Here is a 19,162-nt window from a genome sequence, read left to right on the forward strand (position 1 = left end):
CACGGTTTTCGCTTAAAAAAAATAAAAACCGTTTCTATTTCAGGAAAAATCTGTGGCGTACCATCAATGTCTGCCAAAATAGACAGGTCAAATTACGTACGAACGCCACTTGTGGAAATTAAAAGAGAAGTGATACATTAAAAAATGCTTCTTGAATCATAGTACAGTGCATCCCATTTTGGGTGAGACAGCCAGGTTTCTCGCTTGTTATTTGAGATAGAGCCTTGCGGTTTTCACGTTCTCGTCCTACTTTTTCGTGAAACTCAAGTTGGTCTAATCAGATTTTGCATAACTGTTTCCGTTCAAGAGATAAAGGGCGATTTTGGAAATTGATGATGATAGGTTTGTGTTGAATCTTCAAAACCATACCCCGAAAAAAAATTGAGTACGCCACTGGATTCTACGCAGAATTCTGATTCAGACGTAGTTTTTACCTCAGCATTATTTCTAATAACTTCGGAGATAAAGGAGGGGTCCAAAAAGTATCAATTTCCAAAATCACCCTGTATCTCTTGAACGGAAACAGGTATGCAAAATCTGATTAGACCAACTTGAGTTTCACGAAAAAGTAGGAAAGGAACGTGAAAACCGCAAGGCTCCATCTTAAATAACAAGCGAGAAACCTGGCTGTCTCACCCAAAATGGGATGCACTGTACATGTATGACAAATTTCATTAGAATATCTGAAGTGGTATTGTAGATATTAATAGTAAATGATTTATTTTGAAAACTTTACCACCCTGTATCTCAAGAACTGTGACAAAAACGTATTAACTGAAACTTTTGATGTTTTTTATTGTTTACAAAAAATATATACATCATATATATGTATTTTTGAAAAAGAGAAAAAAGCGATTTTATTTGTTAAAGAATTTTTTGGTTTACATTAACAAAAACATAAGTTTGTGTTATAATGAAAGCACTAATTGCAATAAAAAACACTAAATAATACCAATGAATTCTACTCAAAAAAAAAGCCTGTAAAATGCTTTTGTTTCTTATTCATAGCACCAGTAATAAAGAAGTTATGAGAACTTTTCATGTCACATCATTTTTCAATTTTTTCTTATAACTTGTAAACAGATGAATTTATTAGGTTGCGGTTTTCACCTGATGAATTCTTCCAAAATCGAGCCCGAAAATCCCATCCACTTTTTCCTAGCTTAAAGCGATTCTGGGATCCCCTCACTAGAAGTAGATAATTTCCGGTTGAAAATTCGAAAATTACAGACACCGTAACGACATGATAGAGCGATCTATTCGGTGAACGAACTCTTAGAAAGGTTCCTGGTGAAAACCAATCAATGAAAATCAGTAAAAAATCATTCAATTAAAATCAATATTGGGTTCTCACTCAACTAACTTAAACCAACCTGTCGAAATTTCTTTGTGCGGCAGCCCGGATCCGTCAGATCGAACCGGGAAAAATCGCCAGGCCTAGATTCGACAGGAATAAAGGATTACTTGCCAGGATGAATAATTTACTGGCTCTGGCCCTTATTTATACCAAAGGGGATAATACAAACTGACGTCCGAGCAATTTAATAAATGTGATTTCATAAAAAAAATCCCCTTTAATAATGCCAAAAAATAAGGATCCTCTTATTCCCGGAAATTGGAAAAACGATAATCATAAATATTCCCCCGTCAGGACAATAATTTGGGATTAGCTCCCTTGTCCCCAGCATGTTAATCCCCTCTTCCATATCTCATCTCTGCCCTAGTATCCCAGATAATATGCTGTTCTCTTCCCTCTTGTTAGGACTGAGGGCCTCTACACTTAGACTGTTCGGATGCTGATTGAAAACAACTCGAGTTTTCTTTGTTGATGAACACTCAGTCGGATTGACAATCGAAGTGGACGATCGTCTATAGGTTGGTTATTACAGCAAATCTTCTACAAGTTTGGGACAATTATGAAGAGATCAAAATTTCGAACGGTACTTAATATTTATAGAACTCGTATTCGGAGTTTGCCCACGTAATTAATCACTGTCTTTGTACAATATACAATAAAATATATTTAATGGTTGCAAGGAATTACAGAAATTACAAAATAATAAAGAAAATACAAAAAGAAAAAGAAGTACGATTTCCCTAATAAGGGTGAAACCGGTATATCGCTACTCTCCCTTGATGACATGCATTCTCCTTGGTTTACTTTCGAATATGATTCCTATGAAATAGCGTGGAAATCTTCTGTTTGACAATGGTTATGTTGATGGCATTTTTGTTGATATATTACCCAAATAGATAATTAATTTCGTATGACATTACAGGCTTGGAAGTCGTACTCCTTTTTCTTTTTGTATTTTCTTCATTCATTACCAAGTGCAGGTGTTAGCCAATTTTATATTGTTCATTATAAAATAATATTCATTTAAAGCGAGAAATAAACCTAGGTGAAGTTAGGTAAATAATAATTGAAATTAATGATACAAAAAATTAAATCGCAAATAATATTAGGGAACATGAAAAGTTTTTTTACAGTATTCTCTGAATAAGGAAGATGGTTCAGAAATCAGACCATGGTTTGCAATTTGTTCAGATCTGTTTCACAGTTTGATGCAAAAATATTTATTGAAAACCTGTTCGAATGCCCTTTTATTTGGTCCAATCCGAAAGCAGAATTTTGACCAATTCTTTCTAATTTCTTCATGATCATTGCTGTCAGCCTCATTCAGCCTTGTTGTCCAGGGAAGAAGAAGAAACTCATGGTTGGTGAAGTTGAGAGAATGGTACAATTGCAACAACTGCCAATTGTTTAGATCTGCAGTATCGAGAATAGGCATAGCTTTGATGATAACCAAACTTTGGAACGCAGACGACACTTGAAGAAGATTGTAACGGGTCATTAATACCTTCCTTCTTTATAGGTTGTTAATTTGTTTACATGAACGATAACCTCCGAATCAGATGAAATTTATGTTTGCGGCTGTGAAGCATGCGCAAAAAAGGGGCCCCCCTTATTATTATTATTATTATTTGAACTGCGGTTGTTGTGGCTCGGTAAGCCTTCCGGGAACTGCGACCATGTAGATCTTTTTTCTTAACCCTACTCATTCATGAAAATCCAAGGAGGTCGTCAATGACGTTAATAAAACTGACAACCTCCTTAGGGGCCTTGGCCGTTACCTCTCAGGTATCCAGCACCGGCTTCCCCATATGAATGGTTCTTAGGCCAGCCAGCTCTGGACACTTGCATACCATGTATTCTGCAGTTTCTGCTTTTGATCCACAGAGCCTGCAAATATCATCTGCTGACTTTCCATACGGTACAAATGATGTTTGTACCGACAGTGCCCCGTCAGACATCACCCGAAGCTCGGCTGGTGACAACTTCAAGAGCTTTTTGGCGTAGGTAGATGAAATCGTCACGGATTTCTTGGCCTGAATAAGTCCAGAAGTATTGGTCCAGTGGGTTATCCTGTTATTCAACACCCATTGCAGGATCGCCGCCTTATATTGGTCTTTTCCTAGCCCACAGAAAGGCTCAGGTCCAGCAGGTCTTAACCTTGATGCATTTTTTTGCAAGTTCATCGGCTTTTTCATTTCCTTCATCACAACAGTGCCCTGGTTCCCATAGTAGAGTCACTTTATTGCCTCTGGCCAGTTGCCTTATGGTGTTACTTCCAGGTCAACAGAGACCCCTGGCAGTACGATTCCAGGGATCTCAGCGTGGTCTGGCTGTCCGTGGTGATGTAGACATGCGCCCCCTTGAGGTTCATTTTAAAACACTCCTGAGTGCATACATAAACAGCCAGTATTATCTCTCACCAGTATTTTTGTCTCCAACTAGCCTTTTTTTTGTAAGAATTTCTAGGTGATAGATTTTTTCATTTCATTTTTTCATTTAGCAATTTATTATTCAATCAGGATTAGATTTTGTTCTTAGATTCTTCTGATAAGGACTTCCTTCAAGGAGATATGCTATCTCATTTTTGAGGAACCTGTTTTCAGTTTTGTAGGAAGTTTCTTCTAACGGCTGCATTCAATGTTTCGTGTTGGCAGTTGGTTGTTTTTCACATTTTATGCATTTCACATAATCCGTCGCTTTCTCAGTAAAATAATTGCACCTATTTTCGCAATTTTCCTCCCTAATAGTGGCAACTTGCGCTTGAGCCTACTACTACTAATTTCAAGTTTCTAGGACTTCGGTTCAAGATTCATCATGTTTACAGACGGCCAGCCGGACGGATAGACATAATCAAATTTGAGGAAGGATTTATCATTAGTAAACCTTTTAGTTTGAGACCATTTTCAGTAAAATCAACCTCTCTCTCTCCAATCTTCCTCCAGATACAAACGTCCAAATCTTGCACTTCAAATCGATGGTCGTCAGTGAATACTGGTTCACTGTATCACTCATTTGTCATTCTTCTTCTCCCCCAAAAGACAATTCAGCCCGTGAATCCTTTCTAAAAGTCTCTCGAAAAGTGGCAGGCAATCCTTATTTCTGCCATTCAACCCCTTTCAGACCTGGATAAAGCAGTATATATTCCAAACAGCAGGTTAGGTTCAGTTAGTAAGAATCTCACACTATTCGACCTTTCATAAGGTAGTTCATGACGATGCACCCTGCTTCAACAAAAAAAAAAAATTTCAGTTCATAACTCGAATATTACAGACATGCTGACGTAAAAATAACGCGGAAATGATGGATCAAAAGACGGAATTTATTACATATCCTTCTGAAACAAACGTACAATTTGTAAAATGCAATGTTTTATATTGTGTTCAGTTGTGAAACTACCGCTTATCGTCTCTCGAACTAAAATATAATTTCCGTAGAGCTGATATTCCGGTTGAACTGTGCGATTGTGAATTTTCGATTTCAAAAAGCAAGAAAGATTGAAAATGAATCTAGGAATAATTCGTCCAACATCTGGAAGAGACAGTAATGAAATCCCCATTTTCTGAGGCCAATCGTTCTTATTGCAGATCTGCCTGCCATAGTGATCAAAAATAATTTGTATTGTTCCTATCCAACTAAAATGATGAATTGTGAAATGAAGATCTTCTGTCACGTGTCACAGTTCAACTTGAATGATTAATGTTCAGCTCAAATTGTTGACGCATTGGAGAGGAAAATTTACGATGCGGAATGATCGTAAGTTTCGGTGAGAGATATGAAAATGATTCGTTATTTCCACTTGTTGCTCGAAGACGAATCAAAAGAATATTGCTGCATGCAGGTCCGACAAAACGTAAATAGTCTGGTATACCATATACAAAAGTGTACAAATTTAACGTCGATATATTATATCAGAAGGTGATTCTAGGAATCGAAATATAAGTGAGAAAGTTCTTCACTGAGGAGTTAGATCCCTTTTTGAGTGCTTTTCACACCGAACAAATTGCTGTACCAATTTTTATATAAAAAATATCTCTATAACAGATATTACCACCCACCTGAGGCCTCAAATACGATACAGGTCATGTCATATAGTTATAGAATAGTTTTCTTTTCGTTACGATGTCTGTAATTTGTGAGTTTGAGCAAAGAATTGTCTCAGAAGTAGAAGTTCGATTCACCGATAATAAATTCCCAGTCAAATTCAAGAAAATCTGTCTGTCCGGCCGTAAAAACCATCACTACCGTATGAATCCGTTAATTTGTATAATCCTACTAGGGATTCAGTAAGTACGAAAATTTTGTGCTCTTGATTATTTCTATACTGTAGATTCGATAGTGATGAAATTTCATGTTGTTCCTGTAACCAGCACCATAAAAATTCATTAAAAAAATTATACATTAATAATAGAGTCCTTATTAAGCAATCCCAGGGGCGAAGTCTAGCCACTCAACCCCGACAAAATACAAATGAAAAAAAAATTAATAAAATGAAATACAACATGAATTAATCCAATCAATATACAATGAGAATATTTCCGAAAATGTACATAATTTACAAAATCTGTAACTGGCTCAAAATTAAAACATTCTTAAATTATCTTCTCAATGAGTTCAAAGAAGAACCCCTACATGCAATTATGCAATTTTACCACATTAAATGTGAAAGAGCGCTGAAACACATCGATGCAGCATGAGCCTCTTCCCGTGCCTTATAGCAACACGGTAAACATCTCGTCTGTAGACCAACTTGGCTTTCAAATAAGGAGGAATACCCGTACTCAAAATTCGATATGCTGTAATACTCATGTAAAGCCGAAAAATATTTTCGACCCTGAGCCACGCTAACCCATTTATTACATCACTAATCCCCCTATCGTACTTTCTTAAACCTAAAACGTAGCGGCAGCACGAACTCTGCACTTTTTGCAACTTATATCTCACGACAGAATCTAGACAAGGATAAAAAAACTGTCAATCCATAGCTCAGCTTGGATAGCACAAGCAGTGTTTCGCAGATATACTTGCATGAATGGAAATCTAAAAACTGTCTCTGGCGATACAAATAACGTAGTGCCAGAAAAAAATTTCCCAACAGCATCGAGACATGCTCCTTAAATCTCAGTCGATAATCGAAAAAGACTCCAAGATTCAAGAGGATGGAATCTTCTCAGCACCTATCATAACCTCAACCTCCGCATGAAAGGTTCTCGGAAAGAAGGTTTATATAGAGACATTTTCAACGTTTATTCTCAGATTGTTTCTTCTGCAATACTACGCACAATGCTTGACAAATCTTCATTTAACCGTCCGACAGCTATAGAAATGGAAAAGGAGAGGAAAGAAAGATAAATTTGAGTGTAATCGCAATAAAAGTATATGTCAACAAACTTAACAACCTTATTCATATCAGCTATATATACAAGAAATAGCAGAGGGCCAAGATTGGAACCTTGAGGTACTCCCGAAGTTATTGTGCTGATATCTACCAGAGAGATAAGACCTAAAGAATCTCAAAGAAGATTCATCAAAACCGTAATAACTTAATTTAGCACAGAGCAACTCATGATCTAGGGTATCAAACGCCTTTGCAAAATCTAACAGGGTAAGTATTGAAGCATGTCCCCATCCAGCGCAGGATGTCATTTAAAAGAAGAGTGGTAGTGCTATAACCCCATCTGAAACCCGACTGATGAGCAGTAAGGATTCCGCTCTCGAAAACGTAGTCATAAATCTCAGAAAAAAGTACTTCACGAGAACCTTCGACGTGGGTGGTAATAATAATAATAATAATAATAACTACTTTATTTCCCAAATTATCACATCAAAATGACAAAATTACGAAAATGGTCAAATTACAAAAATAACCCCTATATATAAGCATATTGAAAAATCAAATAAACTAATACAAGAGGCATAACTAAATATCAACAGATTTCAAAAACTTAAAAATAAATTCATAAAAAATGCAACGAATAACAAAGTTTATCTATTACAAAAATCAAAATATTCTTCCATATTGTAAGGCTCACAATCAAGTATTAACTTATATACTAGTTTTTTAAATTCTTTATGTACACTTATTAGGTGCAAAGCTCTAGGTAAAGCATTGAACAACTTCAATGCAGCATACTCTGGATGTTTTTCAGTTAGTGATAGTGAATGTTTAGGGTAAAAATATGGTTCTAATCGTCTAGAGTTATTTGTATTCTTGTAGGAACTATAAAGATGTTGGTTTTTATGAAAAAATAAAAGTAATCTAAATATATACAGACCATAAATAGTCAGTATATTATTTTTCTTGAATATGCCTCTACAAGATTCCCTATATGCTAATCCAAATATATTCCTCAATATTCTTTTTTGCACAACGAAGATTGATCTCAGGTTAGTGCTTCCCCAGCAAATAATACCGTACGACATTATTGATTGTGCATTTGCATAATATATAATTTTGAGGATATTTTCACCTACTTGTTTTTTTACAACTTTTAAACTGTAATCCACCGAGCAGAGTCTCTTCAGGACATATTCTGTGTGTTCCTCCCATTTAAGCTGTGCATCCAACAATACACCCAAGAATTTGCTACAACTGCTAAATTTTACTTCAACATCATTATAATATAAGGCTTGTGTGCTGAAATCCCGAGATCTAGGAGAAAACATGATGCATTCGGTCTTCTTGACGTTCAATGCTAGTTTATTGTGTGCAAACCATTGACTCACACAATTCAGAATCTCTTTGGTTGATTCGATTGACAAAGGTATATTGGTATTCTTTATCAAAATATTTGTATCATCCGCATACATAACGAGATGAGTTCGTGTAAAATCAAATAATCCAGCGAAATCATTTATGTAAACAACGAACAAAAGGGGTCCAAGAATACTGCCCTGAGGCACCCCCATCAGCAACTGTCTCTCACCAGATACATATGTAGTGCCATCAATATTCAAAGCTGTTCTCTGCCTCCTACCACTCAGATAACTCCTTATCAGTTCAAGTTGATTATTCCTTATACCGCATTGTTCCATTTTACCTAGCAAAGTGGTGTGATCTACACAGTCAAAGGCTTTAGATAGATCGAGAAATAGACCCATCGGCACCTCCCCTGACTCCAAAGACCAGATTATTGCTCTTGTCAGATCATATAGAGCTGTTTCAGTACCCTTGTTCTTGATGAAACCATGTTGACAATCATTCAGAATCTTGAACTTTCCGAAAAAATTCAACAATCGATTTGAAAGAATTTTCTCAAAAATTTTCGCAAAAGACGACAAAGAACTGATTGGTCTGTAATTTTCTAAACTATCATAATCGCCGCTCTTATACAGGGGTGATATCACTGCTATCTTGAGAGAATCAGGAAAAATACCATTTTTAAAAGCACAATTCATTATATGACAGATGTGTGGGGCAATTATAGGTAAGGATTTTTTTATTACACTAAGGGAAATATCATCATAGCCTCTCGCATTAATATTCTTTAACGAGTTGACTCCAACTACCAGTTCAGCTTCATCAACATCAAACATAAATATTGAGTTTGGGAAGGAAAATTTTGGTACAGAGTAATCTCCCATCTGTGGAAGAGTTTTACAGATATTTGGAGCAATATCAGTGAAATAATTATTGAAGTTTTCAACTAACTCACCAGGATTCCCTATCATATTCTTCGCATCAAGTTTTTTTTTTTTGTTATTAGTAATTGTGTTAACAACTTCCCATACTGATTTAGATTTATTCTTAGAATTTTTTATGAAATCACAATAGAACTTTTTTTTCATTAATGATAGCTCAGTGTCATATCGTTTTTTGATAATACTATATTGCATCTTGAGTTCTGGCCTGAACTTATAAAGAATGAAAAGTTTATCCAATAAATCTCTTAAATATTTAACCTCCTTAGTCATTTCTATAGAATTTTTTTTTTGTTTATTAACTTTAATCTTGTGTTGGGGGAAATTATATTCGAAGCTATTTTTATAAAGAGTGAAAAAAAATTCCCATTTCTGATTGACCTGCTCTGATTCCATCGAATATAGCTCATCCCAGACAATATCTTGTAAATCAGATAGAAAATTACTCATAGATCTATCATTAATATGCCTAGTTAAAATTGTCTCAGTATAATTTTTTTCATTCATTGTGATGTTAAATTTGAATTCTGTGGCCGAATGATCAGATATGTGAGCTTCAAGAACTTTAGATGTACCAATAATATTAGTTAAAATATTATCAAGACAAGTCATAGAAGCAGATCGTGTCGGTTCATTGATTGTTATCTTGATATTGAAAGAAGCTAGAAGCAATCTGAATTCACGTGCATACTTGTTATTATCCAAAAGATTTATATTGAAATCACCTACAATAATAACTTTCATTGATTCAAGTAAACTTTGTTCCAGTATGTAAGTTAGTTTTTCAAAAAAAAATATCTATGTTCCCATGAGGTGGAGAATTTGGCCTATATATACAGACAATTATAATTTTAATATTATGAAAATTTATTTGTACTGCCGAACACTCGAAGACGTTTGCCACACTAAGTGATTTAAAACTACCTTTTTCCTTTGCCTCAACATTGAAACGACAATAAATGGCGGTACCTCCATGCCTCCCCGAATCACGACAGAAACTCGACACCAGGTTGAAACCACCAAGCTTGTAATATTCAAGCTCCTCCTCACTTCTCCAATGTTCCGTCACTGCAACCACGTCACAATTTTCTTGATCAATTAAAACTTCCAATTTGTTGAATGCTGTACCAATGGATTGTAAATTTTGATGAATTATGCGAAATTCTTTAGTGCAATTTGCCGGCTTTATTTGATTCACTATATTGATGTTTTGTGTGTTGCCTATGAATGTTGACGATTGCAAGTTCTTCTTATATTTCAGATTTTCGAAATAAACTACGAAAAGAAAATTCCCTTACGATAACTCCTTCCGGCCAGTTTTCAGGGTTACAAATGGAACTGAATAATTCCTCTGTGTGGACACCGACACTGAATGCAGAATTATTACCCAGTGTGTTTAGCTTTTTAACCTCAATTTCTTCGTTCTTAATTTTGTCCCTGAGATAATCTTTGATTGTTTGTTCAGATATATCTTTACCTTGTATTCTTCCAACGTATATCCATCGTCTTTTCATTACACCTTTGATAGATGAGTTAGTTGTTTTGTTCACACCTGTGCATATAATATTCCTTTTTGTTCTGCTCTTATTACGACTAATTGTTTTCCATTCATTGTTTCCTTGTGATGAAGGTCCTCTTTGTTCATTAATTCGATTAGATTCTCTTCTCAAGTTGTGTCCGTCTTCTGTAATCTTATCATTACTTCATATATACTTATCATATACTTATCGGTCTAAAATCAGACAAATCTTTAGGATCAGAAATCTTGGGTAGAGCACTTCTAGACACTCGGATAATACCCAGACTCGATACAATCATTAATTATATGCGTTATGATGGTCAAAATAACATTTACCGACAATTGTAGCATTCTGGCAGATATACCATCACTGCCCAATGCGTTCGAGCCAAGATTTGAAATGATACACCTTACATAGTTGCAAGCCTGAATGAAAATTCTAAATTTGGATCGAATTTATTTGAATTTATTTCCGTAGCTACGGAACCGTTAATTAATAACCCAAGAGCCCACGACGTTATTTTATAAAAGTTTAAATTTTCCAGATATGAAGTATGTAAACAAATGTTAGTGATATGGTACAAGCTAAGCGCTACTTGTAATCACAGATAATCAACTCTAATTTCTCCACAGCACTCTTGACGACGAATTTATATGAACGCACGTCACAATAAAGTTATAATGAACCTATTTATTTCAATCGAGGAGATTCATTTGTAATAAATTTGTAATTATTTTCTCTTACTTTTAGGTAACTTCACAGAATAACCAAACAGTTAGTACCCTGACGTTTGTGCCTGTGATAGAAGATGATGGTAAATACTTAACATGTAGAGCTGAGAATCCTTCAATTCCAGATAGTGCCCTGGAAGATAAGTGGCGACTTAATGTTCATTGTAAGTACCTACATTCATTTATTATATTGTATGAGACCTTGGATGCCTGACTAAGATACATCATATCATAAAAGCTGAAAGATCTTCAGATCATCTGATAGATATTATTTCACACGAAATTTTTCTCTAAATACTGATTATCAATTTTTAAGGCTATTATCATATACAGCATAATATAATATATGAAAAATCAGAAATCAGAATTGAAGAAAAATTTGTTTGTCGAATTGTTTTTTGTACCCCTTAAATATAAATGTCTTAATTGGCCAATCGCCCAAATCAGTGGGTAACCATAAATGAAATATCTATACTTTCATAGTCTATACAAATTTTACTCTGTTGGGCATATTTTTAATCTGAAAATAAGGTCTGGTTATTCTGAATTCTTCGACTATAGTATTCAGAAACTAAAGTTCAACATAATCTGACAGGGGGGATTCCACTATACAAAGTGTCTGTCATTGAGATAATATCTTTTGACAGGTATCCAAGCATCATATGTGAATTTCAGCTTTTATACTTATGACGTAAATTGATCTTATGTTTTATCAATTTCCCAGCGATTTGGCTGGGGTTTGGCAAAACATTTTCAGTTAGTTTTATACTAAACTAAAACTCGTTAGTATTGGGAAAATCTTGCAAGGGGTTTCCACCAAGCAGTGTCCGACAATAGAGATAACATCATTTGACGGTTGTCCAAGAAGCATATCAAATGTCAGCTTCAATACGTTCCTAAATGACGTAAATTGATCCCAAAATGTAAGAACTTTGGGGGTGTCTTGCGAGAGGTTTCCACTATGTCAAAAATCTATCATTCGAAAAAATATCTTGTTTGTGTTTGCATGATATTTTATGCAAACCTTCAACACTTGTTACCTGACGAAGTAAAATCTTAATATTTTGTGCCATTCCTAATAAATCTATTGGGGACATTGATTACAGTTACTTTCAGTTTTTATAGTATGACTTAAGTCTGGCGTCTACGGGCACTTACTCTTTTACGATTATAGTTGTTTCTGCATGATTATAAAATGGTAGTCATCGCAGATTTTACCAAATTACGTATCGAATTGATTTTCATTTACTAAAGGAATACTATCGTCTCACAAATCACGAAATTTTCATAAGAGTCAGAATATTTCGAAGCATTTCAGTATAAAAATATTGCGATAGTTTGCTTCATCATCTAAACTTCAATTTCAAGTCTGCATAAATTACTTATTGAAGGAGTTTCGTTATGAATCTACATACGAATAAATTCGTTTCTTCCAATAGTCTGAAAGTTTGATGCAAAACGGCGGCATAGATTTTCATAGGAATATGTTTATAGATGTTCCGGTCGTGAATCTGAAAATGGGATCGACGCTGAATCCAGGAGATATCAAAGAGGGCGACGACGTCTACTTTGAGTGTAACATAAGAGCAAATCCCAAAGTCTACAAACTTTCCTGGTTCCACAACGTGAGTTTCTCCTTTTAACTCAGTATTATTGACTTTTCAGCAAGGAAAACAAATCATAAGTTATAAATTCTGAAGTTTAAATATAATGTTGAGTGATTATGCCATTTGAACAGAATCCAGATGCATCAAAACTTAGAAAAAACCTCGAGATAGGAAATGACTTCTCCTCTAGCTAAAATAACTGACAACAATATTATTAAAATAAATCACATCTCATATTACAACAGATATATTCAGGGTGATTCACCGGGATGGCCTATTAGACGTTTATGGAAAACTAATCACAATTTTCAGCTAATAATTTGCATATTGGGGTTTGAGATAATGATCTTTCTCCCTAAAATATTTTCAGATCTCTACAACTTCCGGTTATATCGGAAACTACCACTACTTCCTTATTTCAAATGACATAACCAGTATATTATTGCATCATTAGATAGCTTTTTTGACGACAATTTTGGTAATATGCCATACCTTGGGTAAAAACTCGACGGCTTATGAATTAATGGGATCCTTATGAAAAAACTGGTGGCGATAAGGACTCGCATTTTTTCGAATATTTCGGCAGAAAAAGCTTTTTTCGAAAAAAAAAATTTTTCGATTCTGGAAATAGATAGTATTATTAGTGTTTGCGCTTTGGACCAAAAATAAACAGGATTTTCATAAGAAGATCTTGAACTTGGACAACTCAAATCAAAACTCAAGATTTTCAAATTAGAACTTATTATCTTCATTATTTCAGTCGATTCTATGTAAAAAAAATGGTGGGAGTTACTTAAGCAAACCCATTACCTAAAATGAATACTTCAAGAGTTATCGAGGAAAAACTGCACTCACTGTGTGGTGTAGTCTGTGACTTCCGGAAAACACAGAAAAAAACTTAATTTTACATTTCATGAAATATAATTAATTTTTCGTTAGGATTTTTGGGAAATCCATAATCCAATCCAATACAATTTTCAATTACAAATAATTCATTTCAAATCTTGAAATGTCAAATTCAGTTATGATAACATAGAATTCTAGTTTCTTTCTTTGTCTTCACAGACACACAGAAGTAGAATCGACTGAAATAATAAAAAAAGTGGGTTCTAATTTGAAAATCTTGAGTTTTGATCAATTCGAGTTGTCCAAGTTCAAGATCTTCTTGTGAACACCCTGTATATTTTTGGTCAAAACCGCAAACAGTCTTATATGTATACTACGTATTTGCAGAATCGAAAAAAAAAATTTTCTCAAAAAAGCTTTTTCTGCCGAAAAATAAAAAAAAAGTTAATCCTCATCGCCACCATTTCATTCATAATATGTAATCCCATCAACTCATGAGTCGTTGAGTTTTTACCCAAGGTATTGCATATTGAAAAAATTGTCGTCAAAAAAGCTATCTAATGATGCAATAATATACTGGGTGTGTAAGGAAGTAGTAGTCAGTTTCCGGTATAACCAGAATTTGTAGAGGTCTGCAAATATTTTAGGGAGGAAGATCATTGTCTGAAACACCAACATGTAAATTTTCAGCTCAAATTCATGTTTAGTTTTCAATGAATGTCTAAGAGACCATCCCGGTGAATCACCCTGTATATAGATTCTGTACTGGCGCATGAATTAATGAACGCTGAAAATCTGTTCCTAATACTTGTCTTCATCCTTCTAAAATATGTTTCATCAACTGATTTGTTTCATTTTTTCTGTTGAAATGATTTCCTCCTCCAACAAAAAATTTTTAGTTCTCTGTTTTTTCTTGATGATGGATATGACTTTTGGCTTCCGACGTAATATCTAGAGCTTTGTTATACATATTTCTCATTTTACGGTGGTTCATGTTGCTTTTTCATCTCATTGAATAAACGAACACACATGTCTAAATGACCTGAGATAATTTCAATGGTACAAAGAGAATGGATGTTATAACCAAGAATATTGAGGGCCTATTCAATATACCCAATATATACAGGATGGTGCAGATTTTAGTGCTATATACCTTCGGTATCGAATAGAACAATTCTTTTCATGGAAAAAAATTCCTATAAACATATATCTTAACAAGCTTCCTTCTCGAGATTCATGGTGTTAAAGTTTGAAAGAAAACAGTTTTTTACTTTTAACTCTAGTATTATTACAATCATTGTTTTAATTTCTAAAACGAAGCTTGTTAGGATATATGTTCATGGGATTTTTTTTCTTTACAGGGTGGGAAAATAAGCGAGGTAACCGGCTATATCTCAGGATCCACTCATCGTAGAAACTTGCGGTAAAAAATTTTACCACTAAAGTGTACAAGAGAACACACTGGAAATTATTTTGAAGTTCATACCTCCACCGCTAGGGGCGTAATAGCAACCGTCGAGTAGAAAAATGAATTTTACTCGAAAATGTTTCATATGAAGATGAAGAAAAAATATCATCACTGTAATCCTTGGAAAATTCTCTATCTTTTTGAATTATCACATTCGATTTCACGACATCTAATAAGGATAGGTGAAAGGGAGAAATCTGACTGATTGAAACGCCTGTAACTTCAGTTTGGCTCAACATTTTTAAGCAAATTAGATCTCGTCTGAAGGATAATATCTTGTTGATTGAGGATAAAATATAATCATGATAAATTTGTTTTTGCTGCTTTCGATAGGGGGCGCTAAGTTAGAAGTTCATTGTTTTGTTCATTCTACTCCGAAATTTCAAATGTAATGATAGGATTTTCTTAACAGAAACAGAAGTTCAATCAAATTTGCATGAAAAAACCTCAAGGTCGCAAAGCGATAATGTCAGGCTTTCTGAAGTTATGGCCGAAAGAAGATATTATTCAACTGATGCACTGCGAAAAATCAAATCATGTCTTCAAGTTCTAACAGAAACAGAAATCCCATCAAATTTGTATGAAAAAACCAAAAGGTCGCAAAGCGATAGCTTCAGGCGTTCTGGAGTTATGGCCAAAAGAAGACAGAATTTAGTTTTTCAGTGCATCAGTTGAAGAATATTTTTTTCGTCCATAACTCCAGAACCCCTGGAGCTATCGCTTTGCAACCTTTTGGTTTTTTCATACAAATTTGATGAAATTTCTGTTTCTGTCCGAACTTGAAACACAATTTGATTTTTCGCAGTGCATCAGTTGAAGAATATCTTCTTTTGGCCATAACTTCAGAACGCATGGAATTATCGCTTTGCGACCTTCAGGTGTTTTCATGCGAATTTGATGGAGCTTCTGTTTCTGTTAAGAAAATCCTATCATTACATTCGAAATTTCGGAGTAAAATGAACAAAACAATGAACTTCTGACTTAGCGTCCCCTATCGAAAACAGCAAAAACAAATTTAACATGACTATATTTTGTCCTCAATCAACAAGATATTATCTCTCAGAAGAGATCTTATTTGCTCAAAAATGTTGAACCAAACTGAAGTTACAGGCGTTTCAATCAGTCAGATTTCTCCCTTTCACCTACCCTTATTTGATGTCGTAAAATCGAATGTGACAATTTAAAAAGATAGAGAATTTTCCAAGGATTACAGTGATGATATTTTTTCTTCAACTTCATATGAAACATTTTCGAGTAGAATTCATTTTTCTACTAGACGGTAGCTATTACGCCCCCTAGCGGTAGAGATATGAACTTCAAAACAATTTCCAGTGTGTTCTCTTTTTTTACCGCAAGTCTCTACGATGAGTGGATCCTGAGATATAGCCGGTTACCTCGCTTATTTGCCCACCCTGTACACATGGTACAGATTGAGTAAACGATTAACAAATTGTTATTATTTATCATAAATTTATGTTAATTTAGATAGTCAACTTGTCAATCTATTACTCAATTTGTATTTAGTTATTTTGACATTTCTTTTGGTTGGTTCTTAATTTTGTCATTTTTAGAATTGGAATTGAATTACAAAACAAAAAAAAACCAAATATATCATAAAGATATATTATTGTGAAGGGAATGGACACAAAGTTGTAAATTTTTTGATACACTCCATTATGTTTGTTTCTATTCAATTTCACCTACATCCACATTTTGATACTTTCAGTTTCTGAATGATCATTTCAATGATAATCTCGCCTTTATTCCTCTTTAAACAGTGAAAACCCGAACTCGTGGGCTTCATTCTACTTTTTAATAAGATGGGATGAGCTGTAATTGAGACAATACCGGCTCCCGAATTCTAAGCGCTCCTTATTGACTCGAATTGGTACTACCAACTTGGAGAGATCCACCCCTTTCCGCGGAAATGGAAACTTTCAAGAAAGAGAAGGGCGCTAATCTATTCTACTAACCTAATCCTACCAAACGAATTTATCCAGAAACATCCCGCTATTTCGAATAATGCGATTTAGCAAATCGATTTCGTGTTGCGAAGCCGAAAGGGGAAACGAAAACCGGATTAAAACGCTCAGCTTTTATACACACGCTGTCCGGACTACCTCCGACATAACAGAAGAAAAAAGGCAGATTAACTGGGATCGGTCAGGTGGACCCTACGGTGGATTTGCCTATCGAATAGCCGATGCAGTTCGGAAAAATAACGTTTAGTGATTGTTATTGTGATGGTAGCAAAATAACTATTGCTGAATAAGTTATCTAAATAAACCGTTTATTCGGCTTAGCGCAGAATTTATTTCCGTCTATACATACAGATGCTCTGGGAAAAGTGTCACAAAAAATTCAGGAGATTAAGTTTTGTTTCAATGTGAAAAGGCGGGCACAAACTGGCATGCATTCGTGAAATGAAAATATGACAAAAATATCTGATATCCTTGACATTGATTGTCAACACACAGATAAGACTAAGATGTCTAAAATTCAGGTGTATCAACTGATTAGCTTTTGTTTTGCCAGTTTTGAGAATATTAGATAAGCTCCGTTATGTCAACTGTAGGTGGCGCTATCAACAAATTAATATTCTTGTTATTTATTATTTATGAGTTTTGTGCCATTATGGACCTATATATGTATATCTTTCATTATAGTTATGATCTATGGAAGCAATTCTTGTAATTGAAATACCAATAAACTCTCTCTCTATTTCAAATATTTGAATTCATTCCAGTAAACGTTTCGTGTTTTGTTTCACGACTTTGCACGATCATACTCGGTTACTCATCGCTTTTGATTGGTCAGTATCGGGTTTTAACTAATGTATCCAATCAAAATCAACGGAAAAAGATCGAAATGACAAGTATGACATTGCGGCGTCGCCACGAACTAAAACTAATATTTTCAATTTGGTCGAATGTCATTCCATTCAAAAATTGACGAGTGCATTCACCATGTCTTTAGACATCTTAAATAAGACTTATTTTTTTCAAATATGTTAGTCTGAATGTGAACGATGAATGAAGAGCAGTTTTTGTTATTATTTGGTTTATTTCTTGTAGTTTTTTCAACAAAACCTATATACACTATCTTTCTTTGTTATATTGCTGCACATGTTTTTTGTTCATGAATTCAGGCCAGTCCGTTATTCATGCTCTTGCGTGTCATACAAGTGTGTTGTTTTTTATCCATACACTCCCGAGCGTCATCGACTGAGCAAGTGTCGAAGGCTTGTCTCTTCTGTTGTAGATTTATTAAGGGTTGAGAACGCTCGAGAATATTCCATGTTAGAAACCACCTAAATTTCTGGCAACTAATATATATATTGTGGGTGGTACGTATAAAAAATTTTTTTGGACATGGGATGGTACTTAGTACTTCACCCGGTACTGAGGAGATGCTAAGAGTGTGGCCCAGACTGAGGGGGATAAATATGGTATAATGAGATTAAAGGCAAGTTATCCGTCGGTCAACAGCCAAGAGTCAGTCAACAGTCGGTGAAGACGGGTCGAAAATTAAAAATAGATGAGTAACGAATTGAGTAAAAGACGAGACTACCGAATTAAAAGTAGGACGTAGACGATGGTACTCTGTAGACGTGATATTCGACGACGATTTTGTTTTATTAACCACCAAAGAGTGTAGACGACATTGAGAACCATATTAAGATATTATATTTAAGACGGGAATATATTTTCGATACTGTGTACTGCGATATTGTTTGACTTTGTAAATAGATGTGTCTACAGGGTGGCCACTTTTTCAATGGGATTGTATTGGTTACTTTTAAACCATAAGAGTTAGATTCTTCTTTTTTTCCCACTACATTTCAAATGTTATCAAAAAATGTTACAAGAATTTTTTATTCGACAGTAAATTATCCTCAATTTGACGTGATCAGATTTCGTATCCAACGTTTCGTACTCTCTGGGCCACCCTCAACCTCATTTTTTACAATACAGGCCTGCATATTTTATGACATT

The 19,162-nt window shown here is 34.7% G+C and overlaps 1 protein-coding gene across 3 annotated transcripts in view; it reads left to right on the top strand.

The window, feature by feature from the left end:
• The window catches only part of LOC123671355 (nephrin), a 494,576-nt gene that overhangs the window by 317,377 nt on the left and 158,037 nt on the right, over nucleotides 1–19,162 (top strand). For all 3 annotated transcript variants that reach the window (XM_045605135.1, XM_045605136.1, XM_045605137.1), the window contains exons 7-8: nucleotides 11,266–11,410; nucleotides 12,741–12,871. In XM_045605135.1, the coding sequence (XP_045461091.1) occupies nucleotides 11,266–11,410; nucleotides 12,741–12,871 (276 nt within the window). The remainder of the gene's footprint in view (nucleotides 1–11,265; nucleotides 11,411–12,740; nucleotides 12,872–19,162) is intronic.

This window comes from Harmonia axyridis, chromosome 1, assembly GCF_914767665.1.
Source record: "Harmonia axyridis chromosome 1, icHarAxyr1.1, whole genome shotgun sequence".
Lineage (NCBI taxonomy): Eukaryota > Metazoa > Arthropoda > Insecta > Coleoptera > Coccinellidae > Harmonia > Harmonia axyridis.